The sequence below is a fragment of the Ochotona curzoniae genome, unplaced genomic scaffold (assembly GCF_017591425.1).
Source record: "Ochotona curzoniae isolate NIBS_2020 unplaced genomic scaffold, NIBS_Ocur_1.0 contig_2321, whole genome shotgun sequence".
Taxonomy (NCBI): Eukaryota; Metazoa; Chordata; class Mammalia; order Lagomorpha; family Ochotonidae; genus Ochotona; species Ochotona curzoniae.
The window spans coordinates 10809791-10831242 of record NW_024465421.1 but is presented as its reverse complement, the minus strand read 5'-3'; the positions used below and the strand labels follow the sequence as shown (position 1 = coordinate 10831242).

General features: G+C 49.7%; 1 protein-coding gene across 1 annotated transcript in view; it reads left to right on the top strand.

The window, feature by feature from the left end:
- The first annotated feature begins 1899 nt into the window (after positions 1–1899).
- Positions 1900–21452, top strand: part of HS3ST4 (heparan sulfate-glucosamine 3-sulfotransferase 4) — a 325427-nt gene continuing 305874 nt past the window's right edge. The window contains exon 1 of the mRNA XM_040973885.1: positions 1900–3091. Within this exon, the coding sequence (XP_040829819.1) occupies positions 2361–3091 (731 nt within the window). The 5' untranslated portion in view covers positions 1900–2360. The remainder of the gene's footprint in view (positions 3092–21452) is intronic.

The window sequence follows — 21452 nt, the reverse complement described above, 5'->3', positions numbered from 1 at the left end:
GCAGGGAGCTGGATGGGAAGTGGAGCAGCTGGGACTGAAACCAGTGCCCACAGGGGATGCCAGTGTTACAGGTGGTAGCTTTCCCTGCCGTGCAGCAACACCTCCCTGGCAATTTACTTTTCCTGTGATCCCTGTCCTGGCCCTATCAGCTCTCTGCTTGCTCTCTCTGGGTTTGTGTTTCATACCATTTTAATCCAAACCTCTCCAAATGTTTGAGAACACATCCCCAGTGCCCTGGGACACTGTATAGGCAGGTTCTCAGGACTGCGCAGAAATCAGGCTGAGAAGTTTCAGATTGCCAGGCATGGCATGGAGAGCGGGGAGGTCCCTGGCCACAGGCTGGGAAACCCCAAAGCCAGAGAGGTAGAGGTGTTTACCGCAACTCGGGCCTCGCTTCTGGCACTCCTGAGCTGAAGGTTTGGAGTGGAAGCGGGGTTGGCAAAGCTGGTGCTCCTGTCAGCTTCAGTTGGCCCCTTCCCATGAACATGACGGGAGTGCAGTTGTGTGGTGCTCGAGAAGCATCCCTAGTTACACAGAATGATTTACAAGACACCAGACTCTGCATTTCACAAGTCTCCAGCGTACCATAAAAAATATATTATAAAGGAATAATCTTTATCTGAATGAAAGCTGCAGTGAAGGAAACCCGTGTCCAGCTGAGAGCAGCACTGAGCTTTTGTGCACTCAGGGAAAGTCCGTGTTCTTCATCTTATTTGATTAACATTTTCTCTCTCTTCGGCACTAGGTAGCTCGTTAATATTTAGACATTATATACATTTTCTTTCAACTGTTGTTCCTATTATGTGATCAAACAGAAGCAGAGATGCCTGGCACATCAGCCCTGCTGGGAGGAAGCCGACCTGCCAGGCACCCAGCTGTGGCTAGCTGGGCAAAAGGGCTCACTCCTGCCAGCCCCTGGGGGAAAGGACAGGGGTACAGGCCTAGGGCCAGCCCCTGGCTGCCAGGGAGGAGAGTTTGATGGAGTGCCTCTTTCCTCCCATTGCAGTCTCGCCCTTTTCTTCCACGGCAAAAGGCAACAGGAGGCTGTTGTGAATCTTCCAAATCCTTTGGCTGTTTATTTCCTACTAGGAAAGGGAGGCCGCGGGGTGGGATTCTCCCTGGGCGGTGATGCGCAGCTCCTCTGGTGTCTGGTGCCTGTTCTGGGGTCCAGAACGGTAGTGACCCCGGGAGCCCTGAATTCCATCAGGGGCAACCGCTCCTCCTGGCTAGCAATCCCCTTGCCCCTTCACCTCCGCAGGGCCACAGGTGAGTGCACCTGCGGGGAAGGGTGGGTAGGAGGGAAACAGCCTTCTGAGGGCACCTTTACTGGGTGACGGCGGGGCAGGTGCGAAAGCTCTGGGACCGGAGTACTTGGAGAATTTTGTGCCAAAGCTCCACCCACCAGGAGCTTCAAGATGGGGAGCTGGAAAGATGGAAGTTGGGATGGGAAAGCTGGGGTGGGGCAGGAATCTGTCCTGGAGCAAAGGCAGGACAACAGGGGGTGAGCAAAGGACCTGTCAGGGATGGGCTGAATTTGCTTGGAGTCCCAGGGGAAAAGCGGGTGCTACAGCTCACCATCCACCTCCGCCAACCCCCAGAGAGGTCCCCGGCGCCCGACACCTGCGCTGGGCATTGGATTCTTGGTCTCTTGAAAGTGTTTGGGAAGGACTGACAGACCCGGCGTCTGACTCCCCAGGGAGGGCACGCAACGAAGCCCGGCAGGGAGCGCCCCCAGCACAGGTGTGCAGGGAGGCGGCAGGGGTGCCCCAGTCTTAGTGCACGCCCCGCTCTTGCGCTCCCCTCCCACACCCCCCCTCCACCGCTTCGCCGGCGTGCACGAGGCGCAGCCCTCCCTCCGCTTTCCTCGGAGGCGCCGGGCGCGCGCCCGTCCCCCTCCTCCTCCCCTCCGCGCCTCTCCGCTCTCCCGGCAGAAAGTTAGCAGCGGGGAAGGAACTCAGGGCTGCAACAGCGCGCGGCGGCTGCAGAAGCCGAAGCAGGAGCCGCGGCGGAGCCGGTGAAACCGGTGCGCTGCAGTCGGAGCAGGTGTAGCCTGCGGGTCCGCGCGCCCCCCTCGGTCCCCGTGCCAGAGGCTGAGGGGGGTGGGTGGGCGGGAGGGTCGCCCGGACTCTACCGGCAGAGCGAGGCCGGGGGGGCCATGCGGCCGGGCTCCCCCCCGGCGCAGCGGGACAGCGTCCAGGGCTGGGGGCGCAGCGTCGTCGCTTCATGCAGCCGGGGCGGCTGGGCAGCGGCGGCGGCGGTAGCGGCGGCGGCGGCGGCGGCGGCGGGGGCGGCGGCTGAAACCATGTCCGGGCAGCGCCGGGGGCTGCCGCCGCCGCCGCCGCCGCGAGCCGGGAGCCGCGATGGCCCCGTGGCCCGCACCTCCTCCGCCTCCGCCTCCGCCTCCACCTCTCTCCGCGCCGCCGCCGCCCGGCGCTTCTGCTAAGGGGCCGCCGGCGCGCAAGCTGCTTTTTATGTGCACCTTGTCCCTGTCTGTCACCTACCTGTGCTACAGCCTCCTAGGCGGCTCGGGATCCCTGCAGTTTCCCCTGGCGCTGCAGGAGCCGCCGGGAGCCGCCGCCGAGCCCCCGCCGAGCCCGCCGCCACCCTCGCTGCCGCCTCCCCCCGTGCGCCTCGGCGCCCCCTCGCAGCCGCCCGCGCCTCCGCCGCCGGACAACGCCAGCCGCGGGGAGTCGCCCGGGCCCCCGGAGCAGCCCGCCGGCCCCGGGGTGGACGGTTGGGGGCTGGCGAGTGGCGGCGGCGCCCGGGACGCCTGGCTCCGGACCCCGTTGGCCCCCAGCGAGATGGTCACTGCGCAGAGCGCGCTGCTCGAGAGGGACGCGCCGGAGTCCAGCACTGCCGACGAGGACCTCGCTGGCCGGAGAGTGGCCAACGGGAGCAGCGAGAGGGGCGGCGCCGCCAGCACCCCGGACTACGGGGAGAAGAAGCTGCCACAAGCCCTGATCATCGGGGTCAAGAAAGGGGGGACGCGAGCGCTGCTCGAGGCCATCCGAGTGCACCCGGACGTGCGGGCGGTGGGCGTGGAGCCGCACTTCTTCGACAGGAACTACGACAAGGGGCTGGAGTGGTACAGGTAGGAACCTTCCCCCCTCAATCCCCGAGCCCCAATGCCCTCACTCCCGGGGCTGGGCGGGTTGGAGTGGGTGTGCGAGAGGGTAACGCGCCGCTTTCCACGCCCTTCGAGCGCAGGCAGCAGTCCCGGGATCGCCTCTGGCCCCGGCACGGTCCCGCTAACTCAGGCCGGGTGGATCAGGTTGCGCCGTCGCCAAAGGAGACTTTGTTTCAGGGTGAGGGGCGCGGAGGTGCAACCCCGTCCTGCCTCGGACACCCGTCCCCCAGGCACTGAGGTGCTTGCTTCGTCTGCCCGGCTCGGAGCCTGGGAGTCCCCCAGCACCCGCCAGATGTTTCTTCTGACCCAGGCTCTTACCATAAGGGCAATGCTGAGGAATGAGACGGAATAGCGAGGGGCCTTTGGGATTCCCCGTGGCATCTTTCAGAATCGGCCTCGAAACAATTTTTGCGTGGCTGGAAACCAACTTGTGTAATGTTTTTTAAGGTCGGAGCACCCCGAGGAGGGTGCAGTTTTCAAAGATGACGCTGGCTGGCATTGTGGCTTTCTAGAACAGACAGGATGCTGCCACCTGCACAACTTTCTCTCCCTATCGGCGGAACGAACGCCGCGCTGGTGGAGCAGCGGGCGCTGCCACCTCTGCGAGGCAATTAGTTGGTGTCCCCCGTGAGTGTTATGCCCTGCGCTGTGGCCTTTCCGATCTGTCTCCTCTATGCATACCCATTGGCGAGAGAGAGAAATTTATTGATTGATGGTTGATGAATTCATCTTGCCCCCGTTTTGCATGCGCATCAGCGAGCGGGGAGAGAAAGGGGCAAGACTCTAAAATTAAGTGCAGGTAAAATAAAAGCAAAATCCGACTCTTGCCAGCAGTAACGTATAGATCATCCTGGCGCAGGTGCCTCCCCGGTGCAAAGCTCCTCTGCTGGTTTTCTTTCCCTTTTCTCCTGTTTTTTTGGTCTTTCTGGAAAGTAAGTGTGGCTGGCCCCCATCTCGATTGCGTGTTAGTAATTGATAGCGATTGTCAACAGAAAACACAGCCTTTGTCAGTTGCAGTGATGTTATCGTCCCCACAGAGCCATAGGTAACATCACTGCTCTGACAGTGGGGGCTTCTCCTGAACATAGTTGCTTTCTAGGTTTCTGTGAAGACCCGGGGAAGTTTTAGAAATGACTCATGCTACATGTGTGTGTTGCGATTGACTTCTCCCACTTAAAAAAAAAAATCATGCCTTATGCTTTAAAAGCTTGAGAGAAGCACTGTCAGGCATAAACATTCTAGCACATTATACCGAAGCAGCAAATGTGTTTGTTAATGTCTTGTCTGTTTCAACAGCGAGAACTAATTGCAATATTTTAGGAGGTTTCAGACAGCCCCTTCCTATCAAAACATAAAACAGCAAATGCCTGATTTAACTGGAAAATCAGTATTTATAACATCACAAGCCATGGCTTCCAGTCTGCGAATATAATTAAAAAGGCGTTAGAATGATTAATGCCACAACAGCAAAATAAAGAAGGGCTGTGATGTCTGGGGAAGCTTTCAGTTGTTTCATTGTCAATGTTCTGGTTTCTTCTTTGGCGCCAGTGTGGGTTAACTGTGTGTGTATGTGTGTGTTTTGAATTCTAGCTCTAATTTCAAAGCTGTGCATCTTGTGAAAGTGTCAGATATGCTTTATGGGAGGCATAAAGATCAAAAGTCATTCCAACATGTGTTTGGGTTGCTTTGTGGCAACTGGAAACAAGGAAAGAGGGTCTTCTATCGAGATGACTTAAAGAGGAGTTGGTGAGGGGTGCTGGTGCAGTGTGCATGTCTGGAGTCCCACAGTGGAGTCTGAACCGAAGGAGAGAAGGTGCTGATCTGTCTGTGTTCGTTTATACAGAGGCTGGGAGGAGAAGGCGTGTGCACTATCTTGCTGTCACAACATGGCTACTGAAGATGGTTTCTCAGGTCTTTGCTCTCCCAACCTTATGCTTCCAACAGACATTGGGTGGGCGGGGGGGGGGGAGGGAGCTTGGTGTTGGTATCTGGTAGTCACCTCTAGAACTGCTCAGCTGAATAGATGTGGCTACCATAAGATTCCCTGGATCCTCCCTTAAGTAAGAATCCATTGTGATCCCTCAGCATGTCCATCCTGCACCTTGCCACTGGTCCGTCATCCACGCTTGGTGGTGATGGTGTAAATGACAGGTGCTGGAGAAGAAGTTCCAGGTGTTTGGCCTTGTGTAGGCAACCTAGAGGGAGTCGTAGCTACTGGAACACTTGGCTGTGGGGAGAACTCCGGGAAGCCCCTTGGCCTCACCGATGCCTGGTGGGGCTTTCGTTGGCTAGCTGGCAACCTCGTCACCAACAGCAGTGCTTTGGGGACATTTGTGAGAATTCCATTAGGTCCACTCATCAGGTCCTCTCTTTGTAATGTAGGTAGAGGGGACCCACACATCTTACATGCCTTCAAATCAGTAGTACAGATCCTTCCTAACTCACTTCCCTGGGCTTTCTCTGAATGTTGCTAAGGTTGGGATCTGTAGGTTAATGGTATACTTCCTCTCAATGCCAGCTGTGCTATCTGGAATCTGCCTGATTTGAGAGCCACAGGTTAAATAAAGGTTTAATCCCCCCCCCCCCAAACACACACCTGCTATCATGTACACACTGTTTTTTTCTTTGAAGTGTGCTTTCGGAATAGCCTATGAAGTCTACAGGTGTCTCTGTTTTTTTTCTGTTTCCAGCATGAGGGAGAGCTAAGAACTCGGGACTGCCATCGGCATGGCTGGCTTAAGGTTTCCTCGTATTCTGCTTGGCAGTTTGGGCAGTTTTGTTTGCTCAGTGTCATTCCAGTTATCTTCAGATCCGGGTTTTGCTTCACTCTTGTGCTATCAATCTAATGTGATGTAAAAACACATTTGGGATTAGAACGTGTGCACCAGATTTTTAGGGCAGAATTGACTAATGGATTAGGAGATGTGTGTTAGAGCCACATGAAGCAAGCCTCCCGAGAAGGGTTGACCCAGGCCCATGATGAGCAAGTGCAGGTGGATTAGCCCTCCCACCCCGTGCTTCCTGTCCCTCTCCGCCAAGGCAAAGCCATGAGTATCTTTTGTGTAAGTTGCTGGGGGCTGTCTAGTAGAGACCTCAATCTCTCCTAAGGGGTGAGAGCTTGGGGCAGGCCAGCCGGCTGCCACTGCAGAGCTCACCCAAGCGACAGAGGCGACTTGAACTCTTTGTTCACTTGTGGCCCACACACTGCAAAGGAACTGTGACTTTGTCACTCTGGAAATCACTCAGTGCCGGGACGATGGGACATGACTCTTCAGGGTTTTGTCTTCACAGTCAGCAGTTAACACGCATGTCCCGTTGGCTCTTGGAAAAATAACTTGGCATTCGAAGGCAGTGCTTGTGCTGGTCAGAGGTGAGTGAGTGGTCAGCGGTGTCCGGTGAGAGTGAGAAGGCATCGGACAGGCATCGGTTTTTACAGCACCTGTCATTGCGGTGGTTGGTGCAGCACAGAAGCTTCATGACATTGGGGTGGGGTGATGATGCTGTGAACTGCACAGCAGCTTTCCCAGGTGGCTTTGAGAGGACCAGTGGCTGGTTCAGGGTGACTTGGCTGGTCAGTGCCTGAGCAGAAGCTTGCATCTGTATATGTTCAGTGCTGCTTTGGGGACTGGGGAGAAAGCGGTGACAATGACAGGTGAAGTGCAGGGGAGAGGAGAATCAGACTCATCAAGTAAGACAGAGTAAAATACGTGTTACAACAAGGGGCAGGAAGAACAAGGAAATAACTGATGCTGGGAGCTGCTTGGTCGGGTATGAGTGCTGTTGAGTTCAGGTTGGACGTGTAAGACACCCATGTGGCAGTGTATGCCTCATGTACACTGCATGGGATGCTGATTTGTCCATTCTTAATTCTGTACTGTGTGTTGAAATTGTAATATTCATATTTAGTAAGCTATCATTTATTGTAAAATTAATCTCACCTCTTTTTATCTTTTAAATGTGGCTACTAGAAAATTCAGAATTAGACTTGTGGTTTACATTGCATTTCTGTTGGGCAGTGCTTGGGTAGCACAGTGCTTTTAGAACTTGGGAGTTTTAAATTTTTATGAATTTAAAGCTTTAAGATTAAATCACTCTGGGGAGCTCATTTTTTCCCCTTTAAAAATATTTATTTATTTGAGAGGCAGAGTGATAGAGAGATATCTTCCATCCATTGGTTTACTTTCTAAGTGGCCACAATGGCCAAAGCTGGGCCAGGTCAAATCCAGAAGCCTGGGACTCCATTAGGGTCTCCTGTGTAGGTAGCAGGAGCCTACCCAGACAGTAGTACTTGAACTGTCTTCTGCTGCTTACCCTACTGCATTAACAGGGAGCTGGATCGGAAGCAGAGACAACTGGAACTTGACAATGGTTGTTCCAGTATGGGTGCAGCATTGCAGGCTGCACCAACCTCCGTCCTGGGAATCTTGTTAACATGCAGGTTCTGATCTAGCTGATCATAATATAGACCAGAGATTCTGCATTCTAGAAAGTTCTTGAGTGCTGCTGATCCCTGAACCTGACTTAGAGTGGCAAGGAACCTATGTAACTGGTGTGTGTGTATGTGTGTGTGTGTGTGTGTGTGTGAGAGAGAGAGAGAGAGAGAGAGAGAGAGAGGAAGGGAAGGAGAGAGAGAGAGACTGACTTTAAATGAGATGGTTAGAGAAGTCCTCCCTGGGAAAGTGATGTAATTGAAATAAAAGGGTAAAATTCTGCTTTTCCAAGATGTGGAAATAGTCAGCACAAAGGCCCTGAGATGGATGCAGATCTTGTGGCTCCACAGAGGACTCCTGTTTTGTTCTAAAAGCATCTTTGATCTAGCTGGACAGAGCTTGCCCAGTGTCTGCCCATGTAGCCTCCTGGTTGGGTGATTTTGGTTGCATCACTTTGCTTCAGCTTATCTGAATATTACTCCTTCCTTGTAGGATTGTTGGGGGGCGTGGTTTGAGGAAACAGTAAAACCAGGTGTGTTTTCTAAACATGAGGAGTTTCCTAGACCAGAAATTCAGATGGATCCAACAATTGGGTTCTTCCATTTCTCCAACCATCTTGGTCTCTTCCATGCTTTACCTTCTAGTGTAGCTGTCACAACATTGACTGAAAAGTCTTGTGTTTAGGATGCTTTGGGAAAGACTCAGTGATGATGGCCTGTGCGTTCTGCGACTGGTTAGTGTAAAACCCAGGGTCATTAATTTGGGTGGCCTCAGGACCCCTGGCATCAGATAAATGGGACAAAGTCAGGAGGAGCTGCAGCTCACAGGCTCTCTCTGAAACGGGCAGCACTGTGGCCTTCCAGTGATTCTTGCCCACGTGCAGATGTGGGCTTGGGGTCGCGGAGAGCTTTGACTTAGTAAGAGAAATGGAAATCGAGCTTCTGAAACGGAATCTTCTGGAGAATGATGATACTGGCAGCCAACTAAAGTCTCTTGAAAGTGTGGTGTGGGCCAATATCGCAGGACAAACAAAACGCATCTGTGGGCTGGAGCCGGCCAGCTGGCGACCAGTTAGCGTGACCTCCGGTTTAAACTCGTTTCCCAGAGCCGCTGGCATACCCATACCCTTCGCAGTGGCCAGAGCTGCGATTTACATGTGCCACTTGTAGTGCAGCGTATTCCTCCCCCACCTCCACTTTTTGGATTTTGCAACAACACAGAGGAGATACTTCTCAGATATATCACAGTGACGACGAAAAGCGCTGCAAGGAAACAGCCATGTGCAGACAGAAAAGGAAAATTCATAAATATATCTTTCTTTTGTTCCGGGTTAGCGTTCTCTTCAAGGGGGGACAAGTCCCTGGCTTTCACTCATGAATCAGGAGTGCCTGCATTTGGCCTCGCTAGATAGCTTATGCTTGTGAAACAGTTGCTGGCCAGGTAGATGGAAACCTGATCATTTGCCATTTGTGTTTGCATTTTAGACTTTGTCACATGTTAGTTCTATTGAACTTGAGGTTGCCTTTGTGAATCTCTGCTTCATAGGTGAGGTGACTGTATTATCTCCGTTGGGGCCATTCAGCTGCTAAAATACTGTGATTCTGGCAAAAGTTTCTGTGTTGGACCCTCGGAGAAGGGAAGCAGGACACTGAAACAGCTTGGTGTGGACTATTTTGTATCTCTGAGCCAGAACCCATTGCATACTCATTGTGTGACCTTGGGCAGTTTTAGCATCACTAGACCTGTCTCTAATTGGCTGCAGAAGGGGCTTTCATTTCCTACTCGCCAAGGGTTACGTGAGGTTGTAATAGGATGGCATGTCAAAGGTCTCACACAGGAGTTCATGGCTTGGTAAATGTCTCTCTCTCCTTCTTCCCTTTTTCCTGGCTTCCCTTTCTCCCCGCCCATTGCTCCTGAAGGCTCTAGAGAGAAAACCATAATGCATTCTTCATTTGAATATAGTCTCTTATTTCAAGATTATGTGTGAACGAGGGATTTTAAGCCCCGAAGCAGCTCTTCATAGCTCTTGGGGGAATCATCAAAGCCAGATTCCAGAATGGGGTCTGTGTGGCTGCAGCTGAGGGAGGAGGAGCAGCTGGCTTCGAGGTTGCTGCAGCAGGAATTCTGTACCCAGGGAGCGGGCAGACTTTGTGACTTTGACTGGGCCCCCCCCCCCACCTGTGGCAGAAGCCAACACCTGTGTCCCTAATGGGTGCAGAGGGCACTCTCAGCGTTAGTTTCTGAAGATGCAGGGTTGCTTTGCAAAGACCGTTCCACCCTTACTCCCACCCTTCCTGGAAACTCCCTGCCTTTTGAGATCTGATTGCTTTGTCTGCTCACCCCTGCCAGGTTCTCCAGCCATCCTTTATGGCTTGTTTTATATTTTATCATAGCAGGGTATTTTTAAACTTTCAAGTTAGGAAAGGGGGCCTGGCAAGTTGGGGTGAATGACAGACTGCTAGAGTTGTGTGTTTGAAAGTTTTAAAGGTTTAGGTCTTACATAATGGATGATATCCCTGGAATTGACTGAACCACCGCCCCGTTAGTCCTCTGCTGCTTTCATTGGCTTCTGCGGTTTAACAAGCGCCTTGCTAACTGTCCTGGGAATTTCAATCTGAAATTATAATTCACTCAGGCACGCTTTCAGACTATCTTGCCCTTAATTAAAAGCAGGCGGCTGATTTTGTATTTCTTATGCTCTCTAGTTGGAATTGCCTTCCTTGAAAAAAAAATTTAAACTTTTTTTTTGAAGAAGTTATGCAGTGTATTTATTTACATGGTGGCAAAGTAACATGTGAATTAAGAAATAGCTTTTGATTGCTAATGGCAGAATTCAACAAAACAAAAAAGAATAAGTTATTGGCTTAAGTGACTAAGAAGTCTGGAGCCGCAGCTTCAGGAAAAGTTGAGTCCAGGGGTTTACAGGATGTCACCAGGACTCTGGGTTACTGTGCTTGTCTCTTCCTTGCTTTACTCTCAGATGGGGCCGTCTCACTGCATTGTAGGATAAATGGTCAGTTGCAACACTGGACAGGTGTGTTTTATATTTATCAACTCTTGGGAATGGGAAGCAGGATTAACACCTTCATAGACAAATAGGGGTCAAGGATTTTTGTCGCTGGAAAATGAATGAGAACAAGACCAGGATGCCCAATATCTTCCCTGTTCTTTACCATCATTCAGGAATTGTCAGAAAGTATAGAAGCAGGTGTTGTAGTGTGTCGGGGGAAGGAACCATGGATCGGAACCTTGGTTCTGGGTCCCAGCTGCTTCACGTCTGATCCAGCATCCTGATAATGCACCCAACAAGGCAACAGATAATGGCCCAAGAGCTTGGAGCCCTGTCACATGTGAAAAAGAGGCCAGGGTGAAGTTCTGGGCTCCTAACTTTGGCTTGGCCCAGGCCTGGGAGTGTAGCAATCTGGAGAATAAGCCAGCAGGTAGAGGCCATCTCTTCATCTTTCTGTCTCTGGCCCTCTCTTATATTTTGCCTTTACAATAAATAATAAATATTTTGAAAGCCACCATGTAGGGCACCTGCATCCCATAGTAGAGTGTCTGGTTTGGGTTTCTTCTGGCTGCTGTGCACTTCTAAACTAGCTCCCTGCTAATGTGCCTGGGACTCAGTGCAACATGGCCCAAGTGCTTGGGTCTCTGCCACCTGTGTGGGAGACCCAGGTGGAGTGTGGGGCTCCTGTCTTCCACCTGGCCTAGCCCTGGCTGGTACAGGCATCTGGGTAGTGATCTCTCCCCTCTCTATCTCTTCTAAATAATAAATAAATCTTAATAAAAAAGGAATGATCAGAAAATGCAATTAGATGATCAGCAGAAGAAAGCGAGAGGTAGAAGGTTCACTATTTACAAATAATGTCAAACTCTGGAAAATCTAAGCAATAATCAGCCCCTCTGTGGAGCTACTGGAAACAATGACAGGATTCATGGAGGTGAGTGGCAGGGAAATGACCGTACAGAATCCCGCTTTCCTGTATGTCCATGCCAGCTGTTTTGGAAACTCTTAGAATAAAATACTCTGTTTATAGAGCTAAACAAAGAGATAAAATAGCTATGAACACATGTAGCCAGAATTGTAAGGAATTTGTAAAAACAAAACTTTACAACTAAACCAGGGGACTCCACCAAAGACAGGAGTAAATGAAGAGACACTCTTCCCCAGGGCAACGTTTCGTCATTTTCCTTCCTTCCTTTCTTCTCCCCCTTTTCTTCATCTGTTGCCCCTCCCTTCCTCCTTCTCCCTTTCCCCATTTTTTAATGCTTTGCTGCCTAAATTGAAGTCAGCTGTGTTTGAGAGTGGCTGAAAAATAATCCTGATGTGAACATGGCCCAAACAATTTTCTTTAAATGTGGGATTTCCTTATGTTCCCCTGTTTTATAGGACAGAGAAAAGTAGGGTGAGACAGCAGCAGCTGCCCAGAATCGGAAGCAGTGTTCTGGTTCCCAGCCTGGGGTGTTCTTGGGCGGTGAGACTTATTATCTCCTGAATTTGGAGGATAGGAGCATGGTTAATCTGTGGATGAGAGGCCTGCACTAAGTCCGGCAGGTAAAGCCACTGCTGGTGATGCTGGCATCCTGTGGGGCACTGGTTTGAATCCCGGCTGCTCCTCTCCTGATCCAACTCTACGATCCTCTTGGGAAAAGCAATGGAAGATGGCCCAAGCGGGAGACCCGAATGGAGCTCCTAACTCGTCTGGGGAGTGAACCAGCGGATGGATGAGCTCTCTCTTTGTGACTCTTTTTCAAACAAATGCATCTTTTTTTAATTTTTTAAGTGTGGACAAACAGCTGAGTTGGTGTCACTTGGTTGGTGTTGATGCACACTCAGGTAAAGGCAGAGCTGTGACTGAAGGGATAGCACCTCCTGCGGTCACAGCGGGAGTGGCATAGATGCGTGGGCTGTTGGAGTGCCAGGCTCTGCTCCAAGTGGGAGGTCATTCCATCTCTACAAGAACCTCATGCTGCAGTTACTGTTCTGACCCATGCTTTACAGTGGAGGAAACAGGCACGGGGAGGGTAAGTTGCGGGCTCAGAATGTGGTGCCAGGGGTCACATCCGGGTAGGTGAACTCAGGCACACATCTTTCCTTTGGGATTGTCTGCCAGCTCTTTTCCAGAGGAGGTGCTACACTCCCTTGGCATCCCAAGGGCCAGCATGTTACCGTTCCCCTGCTTTTGATTTCTGATGTACCCGTAGGACAGACTCACACCGGCGTCTAACCCTAACGCAGCACTGTGGAAGGGGCTTTTTTCCTGTTTGGGACCATGCCATCTCGTTTCTGCTGTAGGGCCCATTTATTCCTTGTTTGGTGTTTCTAGAATGCTTTGTCCCCAGATCTTGAAGCATACAGGTATCTCGCCCTTGCAGCGTTGGCTCTCAGCTCTTCAGAAGGACTTCTTTTCTTGATTCCCTAAATTAAAGGCCCTCTTGCTTGCTTGCTGTATTGTTTATTTTGTTCACAGCGTTTGTGCAGTGCTGCCCAGAATCCTTGTGTTGCCAGAGAGAAGGCTTCCTGGAAGCAGGCATCTTGTCCATCTTGTTACTTCTGTGCTCAGAATAGCACATGGAATACTGTATGAACAGAGTGGTTGATTGATCATCAATTATGAAATAATGAATTAATGAAGGAGAGCTGATCGTTTGATCTGTAATATCCTGGACTGTTAAAAGTGGGGGGAAAACAACTCACATTTTTTTGGGGGGGCGGAACTCTGGCGAAGAATCCTTCTAAAGCTCTTTCACATCCTAGTTTTGCAAGACTATTTTGGTGACAAGTAAGAGAAATCCCACTCTAAGAATTTGTGCGGGCAGGACAGTCTCCCCCAGAGGTTCCTGGAGCACTCAGCAGGATCTCCCTGCTCCCTCCCAATGGCCCTAGCAAGGAAGTAACTCTTCTGGTGTTCCTGATGGAGGCAGTGAGGGTCTGGAAGGATGAGGGGCATTCCCAAGGTGACCCCCAACAAGCTGGCGCCCACCAGGTGTCTTCCCATCAGGACAGCTTTCAGCTCTTGGCTTCTGCCATCGTGGCCGTCCAGCGTGAGGAGAGTGCAGATTATTCCTGATGGACCATTATGCTCCGAGAGTGGCTTGGATTATGTTTCTCTAAGTGCATTATCAACATGGCATAATTGCCAGTTAATAATCAAACAATTACACAGAGGCCCCTGCGTTTGATTTGCGCCCTGGACTTTGGCACACGTACTTCGTTCCTCTGCAGCCAGCCTCCGCCTCTGCCTCTGCTGGGCTTAGAGCTAGAAAGTCTCCCTGGACAGAGGAAATCTGAGTCCAGCTACCTGGGTTCCTCTCTCACAGGGCCATATGGCTGTCTGGAACTATCCGGGGTCTTGAGAAGGGAATTGAGAGTAAAAGTTCAGGATTTGAGTTTGAACCCTCTGTCTACCTTGCTGTGTCTTCATAGAAAAGTATTTGCCACCTAGCAGCAATCTCTAGTAATCCCACAGTTTTTTTTTTTTTTTTTTTGCAAGGGCAGGGTTATGTGTAGTTGGGGGATGGGGACTGCTTTGTCTACTCCTGTTCTATCTGTCTATCTATCTATCTATGTATCATCTATCTGTCTATTTTTGGTTGATCCATGCACACCTTCCGCAAATTCCCTCAGGTAAATTGATTTGCTAGAATGTTGCACTCCAGAGAGTTCCTGAAATACGGGGGCAAACATTCCATCATAAAGTTAGATTAAGAGGTTTAATTTATGGAGGTTGTTAGATACAGCATGGATATCAGATGTGCTGAGGCCAGACTGTGTGAAGATCTGGAAAGTGTCTGGATAACTTCAGGCTGCGTACCTCCTGCCTGGCTTCTGGTCACTGATGCATTGCTCAGAACACTCAAACCACATGGGGCACGCATGCTCCCTAGGACTGCCTTGTAGCTGATGAGTTTCAGAAGTGACTAGAAGTTTCTCTCATTTTGTTCTGACCTCTCATCTCTTATTCCTGTGCACGCCGACTGTGTTTTCCACTTTCCAGTTGCCTGCTTAACCTGCTTCTTGCCCTTGTGGTAGGCAGAATCTGGGACTCTATTAAATATATACAATCTATTACATTATATGGTAAAGGGGAATTATGGTGCAGGTGGAATTAAGAGGACTACCTGCCTTTAAGTGGGAGATTGCCCTGGGTTGTTGGAATGGACACAATAAGGAACCAGATAAACATAAGGGAGAGAATAAGAGAGAACCAGAGAGAACTTTAAAGACAGCGAAAGGAACCACTGACCAAGGGTCATGTGCAGGTGCCATGGAGCCTGGGGTTGCATGGCTCTGTGCTCAAGAAGAGGAGATTGAGTTCAGGATGGCCACCTGTCTCTGCTGCTCTGACTGAAGGACAAAGTGCAGTGGATCTTGTTTTATTTCTTCTATCAAGAAGTGAGTCCATTTGTGCAAATTGAGTATGATTGATATATATATATATTTAAATAAGCAATTGGACTACGGTTGGACGAGGGATCTTCTAAAAGTTCATGGAAATTGTGTCCTACCAGAAATCTGCACTTGGGTTTCAAAATGGTTTTACACCCAAATAAACTCATCCTTTTAATTCCACTTATGTAATTTTTGAAGCCCCTTGCTATTTTAGGATATCACAAGACGTTTAAAAAAGGACACGTGTGAAATTTAGCTTGTCCTCTAAGAGCGTATTTAGATGTCAAGAGTTCAGCGTCTTCTAAACTTCAGTCATGAGTGTTACTTTTGTATTTTTTTTTGCCCTAAAGGCATACCCACCTATATTCATGTTTCTGATATTTTGTTGTTGTTGTAGTGGAGAAGGGATCTTTGCCTTTTCCATACCAACACCTTTCAATTGTTTATGTAAAAACTTAGGGACCGTACAAGTGCACCCATGTTGAGATTTACATGAAAAGTAACAGTTTTCTTAAGTAGTCTAAAGACTATGAATGACTATAGAGATAATTAATATAGTGGATAATCTGTATGTACGCACGTATGTGTCTGTATATAAAAATATGCATGTTTGCACATGTGCTTAATGCCTTGGAGTATTTAATATGCCATTATACTTATCATATACATTTTAACTGCATGCATATAAATGCACACATGCATTTAAATATGTGTATACTCAATCTACACATGCATGTGTGATTCTTGTGTGTGCAAGCACATCTTCACATGTGTGTATTCCTCTGCACATGCTCCCTCGACTCTTCTGCAACTAGATATGGCAATCAAGAGGTGGGAGTGGAAGCCACGGGGTTACCTTCTGCCTCCCTTGCTGACAAAGAGCTTGCTTCCTGGAATTTTCTGCCCTCTTTCCCTTCCCACTGGCTGGAGTGAAATCCTAGCTCTGATGAAACACGGGGCGACATTCTTGGAAGGCCAGAGTTCTCGCCCCGCCACAGACATTTGACAATGTCTGGAACTGGTTTTTTTTTATGATTTATTTATTTTTATCAGAAAGGCAGATATACAGAGAGGAGGAGAAACAGAAAGGAATATCTTCCGTTCGATGCTTCACTCCCTGTTGTGGCTGCAAAGGCTGGAGCTGAGCCCGTCCAAAGCCGGGGGCCCCCTCGGGGTCTCGCATGCGGTTGCAGGATCCCAAAACCTTGAACTGTCCTTGACCACTCTCCCAGGCCACAAGCAGGGAGCAAGATGGGAAGTGGAGCCACTGGGACCAGAACCAGCATCCACATGGGATCCTGGCGTGCTCAAGGTGAGGACTTCAGCTGCTATGCCATCATGCTGGGCCTTGGAGCTGTTTGTCTGTGAAAACTGAGGAGGGATTGGTGCTGGTGAATAGTGAGCAGAGGCCGGGGAGGTTGATAAACCCTGCAGCACGCAGGGCTCACTACCCAGTTTGCTGGCCCAGGAAATCTACCCGTAGATAGGCGTGGGTGCAAACGTGTGTGTAGACATGCAAACAGGGACAAATCTCTTCACCTCTGAATCTCCATCTCCATACGGCACTGCCTCCAGGGTACCCCCCTCATCCATTGCACAGGCTACGCCTGCCTCTCTGCAGTCTGCTCTTCACAAAGCAATGAGAGCAGGTGATCCTCTTAGAATATAAAACAGACTGTATTGCTCCCCTACATTTAGTGTTCCAATGTGCCAACTTGGAAAAACACTACAGGTCTTGACCATGACCTCCCAGACCCTTGGACAGCATCTGACTCCCACCCACATCTTCAGTGACACTCACTGGCCCCTTTCTCTTTGCTTCTCTGCTGAGTTGTGCTAGCTGCCTTCCCCGAGGAACCAAACGTGTAACGTGTTTTCTCCTTAAGCAGTGAATCCACAGCTGACACTTTGCTTCCATTCGTGTCTCAAACATCTTATATTCAGCTGGCCCCTTCTTGTGCCTCTTGTATTTGCGTTGCACACCGCTGGTGACAAGGACTCCATACCTCTTTGGGAAAAGCTGGCAAATATGATGCCACCATTCATATTCACACATATCCACAAGATGCTCCACTCAGGTGTCTGGTGTCTCCATCTCTAGTTCTTAATTCCTCTTTCTGCAAAGAAGGTCTCATGGACTTGGTAGCCCAAATGACCTTCATGCTGCTGTGGTCCAACCTAGTGGTCTGTAAATCTCCCAGCTGTCCCTGCTGTTTAAGTACACTGCCACCAGGTGGTGGTTCTGAGATGTGGGTTGAGACCACACTCAGGTGTTGCCTCAGGCAAGAGGGGGTCCCAAGGGGGATGAACTGTCAAGTCCCTGTATCATGAAATAGCAGGTTTTATCAAAGGTTTGCTCAGTAAACAATAAACAGGTATGGAAGCAGATGCTTAGAACCATGTTACAAACAGACTGAAAGACAGTTGGTTATGGTTTTTCTTTACTTCCCTTGGAGCCGATTTGTCTGCATTCAGGTGCCAAATGCGTTTTCAGCAGGTGGAATTTCTCTCTCTCTTTTTAGCACCGTCAAACTACCCAAATGTGGACAAACAGTAATCATAGCATGTGGGCATAAGTGCATGTTAAGGCATTTAATCATAGCAAACAGGTATTAAATGGATGTACTTTTAGATTCTCAAAATTGCATGGTGATTCCCACCAACAAGCAGCATGTCCTCATTGGAAACCACCGATGTCTCTCACAGTGAGTCTGAGCTATGATGATCAGCTCGGATTTACTTGCACTTGGTTGCATGCCAAGTCTCTCTGTATCTTGTGCTTGGGGTGCCTGGATTTTCTTGGGACTACACTCCTTTCCCTGTCTGTTTCCCTCTTACATGCCAGAAGATACACATTGCCTCAGATGACCACATGCAGTAACATTTCAAACCTGATTTTACGAGCTTATGATGCATCCCGGTCTCGGTGCCTGGTTTGGATTTCAGGCTTCAACTCGTAACTCCTATCGATATGGCTCTTGGGAGGCCACAGTGATGGTGTGACTGGTTCATTTCCTGCCACAGATGTAGGAGCCTTGGATGGAGTTCCTAGTTCTTGACTTTGACCTGGCTCAGATGTGCCTGTTGTGGGCATTTGGGAAGTGAACTGGAAGTTGGGAGCTCTGACTATTTCTCTCTGTGTGTCATTCAAATAAAAAAGAAAAGAACAATTAGCTTCGGAGGGGGAACTGTAATGGCTCGGAATCCCTGAGTTGGGTTGTGAGGTTGTTGTTTCGAAGTGTGGCTTAACTAGGACTTAGACAAAGTCACAGGATCTCTACTTCGGGTTCCTACTGCTGCTGACGTGGTGAGCTGTGTTCTAACAGCTTCCCTCCTGGTGGTTGGTTGGGTAGCGGCTGCTGGCCTGACTCTCGGTCCCCAGTTGGAGGTGGGAAAGCTCACCTTCTTTGTCACAGAGGTTTTGTGGTCCTTAGAGGTCACACACACACACACACACACACACACACACACACACACACACTGCTGCAGGTGGTGGTGAGGCTGCAGGCATTGCCTCGAGGGAGTATGGTTGCAGTCAGTTCTCCTGGAACGCGCAGGATGAGATGCAGGGCATTTTCCCAGAGCCAAACTGGGGTATGATTATCAAAGAAAGGAAATGGATGCCGATGCCAAAACAACAGATGTCCATTTCAAGACGCCTCTGCTCAAATGCAATCTTTCCCCGAAGTACAACCGAATAAAACAGATGCACTGAGAATCCCAGATACTGTGTGGGGATGCACGCCTGGGGTCCTGTGTCTCCACCAAGGTGGACACAGACAGAACAGCTTCCAGATAGTCTCTCTAGCTCATGGATGCAAGATTCTGCATCTGCTCACTAAGTCAGAAAGGGAGAAAAAAAAAGGGGGGGGGGAAGGTAAAAGAGAGAGAGGGAGAGAAGAGGGATTTGTCCAATATCTCTTCTTAAGATGTGATAAGTCTTGGGAAAAGTATGCAAGAATCCTTAGAAAGCACTACTTATTTATCTAGAATGTTCTTCCTTTCCCCCACTTGCCTAGCAACCCCTCACAGCTGCCTGAGAAGATGTAAGGAGATTGTATATCTTATGAGAGGATTCTTCAAATAGCAAGTGAAATTTTCTCATCATATTAAGTCTTCCTGTCCAGCTTCACTTCAAGGGGATAGGGAGAAATCAATGATTTGGCATCTGATCTCTCGTCCTGAAACAACTTAACAGCACCAGATTTCTAGAACAGGGCTCCATTCTGAGTTATTTCACTCTTTCCTTGAAGGCATACAATACAGAACTAGGTCTAAGTTCTTTTAATGGTTTTGTTAGGTATTTTTAATTTGAGAATAAATCCCCACTTTGGGGGAGAAGGAATTCCTCGTCGGTGTTGAAGTCCTGAGGTTTCTTTAAAAGCGGTGTCCCCTGTGCAGTACTGGGGGTCTTTCCTCAGCACTCAGGAGTGCCTTGTTCCTTGCTGGCTGTGTGTGCGTGCGTGTGTGCACACGTGTGTGAGTGTGCGTGTGTGTGTAAGAGAAAATGGGGGAAATCTTCCCGGAGGTTCTCAGCAAGGATTCCTTGTCATTCTGTTAAGGTCCAAGACAATTTCCTTCGTGACCCTCAGTCTTCCAGATGGCTCAGCCTCTTTACTCTTTCTTTTCCAACCGCCTCTTTGCCTCTGGGTTCTTCTGTGACTCTCACAGGGGGTCGGAATCAGGCTGTATTCTCATCTCTGCCAAGGTGGAGGAATTAGGAATGGTAGTTAGAATACTTCTTGGAGCCAACGTGGTGGCGAAGCAAGCTAATCCTCCCACTCACAAACACTGGCGTCCCACGTGGGTGCTGGTTTGTGTTCTAACCGCTGCACTTACCATCTAACTCTCTATGGTCTGGGAAAGGGTAGAGGATGGCCCCAAGCCTTGCACCCTGCACCCATGTGGGAGACTAGAAGAAGCTCCTGGCTCTTGGATTCGGATCAGCCCAGCTCTGGCCATTGTGACTATTTGGGGAGTGAACCAGCAGATGGGAAGACCTCTTTCTCTCTTCTCTCCAATAAAAATCTACCTTTAAAATGAAAATCAATAAATATATTTTTAAAATGCTTCATAATGCTTATAGAGTGTTTGGTTCCAATATGAAGGACTTTCAAAGAGTTTCTGGAAAAATTCATACTGTCATTTAATTCCATTTTTTTGCCATGGACTTCTTGTTGCCCCCTTGAATTCCAGCACAGGTTTGCGGAGATTTCTATTCCCGATTTCTTGTGCCTTAAAATTCTGAAGACTTCTTTGGCAATTCTCTTCCATTTCAGAAAAAAAAAGCAATACATTAAAAACAGAGAGATTCTTCTTTGTGTTTCTGGCTTTGTAGATTTCTGCTCTCCACCCCAATTGTGCTTTTGCATATATAATGCATCTTTAGTAACAAGAGTGCCCTGGGGAGGAAATGAGCACGCAGGGTACCATCCTTGATCTTCATCCTCACAGCCAGGAGCCCCTGCTGAGTTAGGGTGCACTGTTTCATGGTAAGAATGGCGCCCTGGGTTAAACATGATTCTCAGAGGTGTCCTGTCATCGCTGACCGGCACCAGGATTGAACCTAGGCCTGTGGTGGCGTTACGTTAACCACCATGCGGTGCTGCTCCTCTGAGATAGAAGTTGCCAAGGCCGTTGGCCTATCCTCGCAGCTCCCTTGAAAGCAGGGGTGATTTCTAGAGTCCAGCCGCCTCTTGTCGGTGTCTACACGGGCAGCCAGGAGTTCCTGCATTTCCTCTTGTGGAGCTGAATTCCGCATGTCTGCATCTTATCTCCCTCATCTGCGTTTCCTGGTTGTTGGGAGAGTGAACCTGTGTCTTCCACGGAGGCCAGAGACAGGGGTAGGTGTTCACTGCTGCAGTTTGTTTGAAAGGTCTCAGTACTTGGGATGGCTTCCGGGGGTGGAGGGAGAGAGAGTCCTGCTGTAAACCTCCTCTTTCAGAAAACCAGGCCCCTTGGCTGCCCCTTTGCTCTGTGGGGCCGTGGGGGGAGCAGCATTTCCCCAGCCTGCATATTCTTCTAAAAAGAAAAGGAAAGGGGGAAAAAAAGTGCCTTCAGCCTGCCTAGGTTCTTTGGAGGCAGCATAAGGGATGGAAAGCAGTGCCCGCCTGCCAGCTGGCGCAGGACTACTTCCTGCCTGGCTGCCTCTGGGTGCGGTGGCTGGTGGCAGAGACATCCAGGGTTTCCGCTCAGCCACATGGTGATGCCATGCTCACGTTCTCAATCCAGGGGGAAGGACATCTGAGACGCACGCCTGCCTCTGGAGAAGTGCTTTTGTGAACTCTCCTGGGGCCAGAGTTTGGGAAATAATAGTCGTGCCTTGTTTGGAAGCTCTGTGATGTGAACATCCCTTGGGCTTTAGACACAAGTCTTGGGTATCCTGGTGCAAAGAAGAACTGCCAGGACCTGGCTTTCTGCTAGCTCTGGCTTCACCAGGGGCCTTTTGAAAGTCCGTGAAAAATGTATACTGTGTCAGCATTGTGCCTAGATTTGCAAC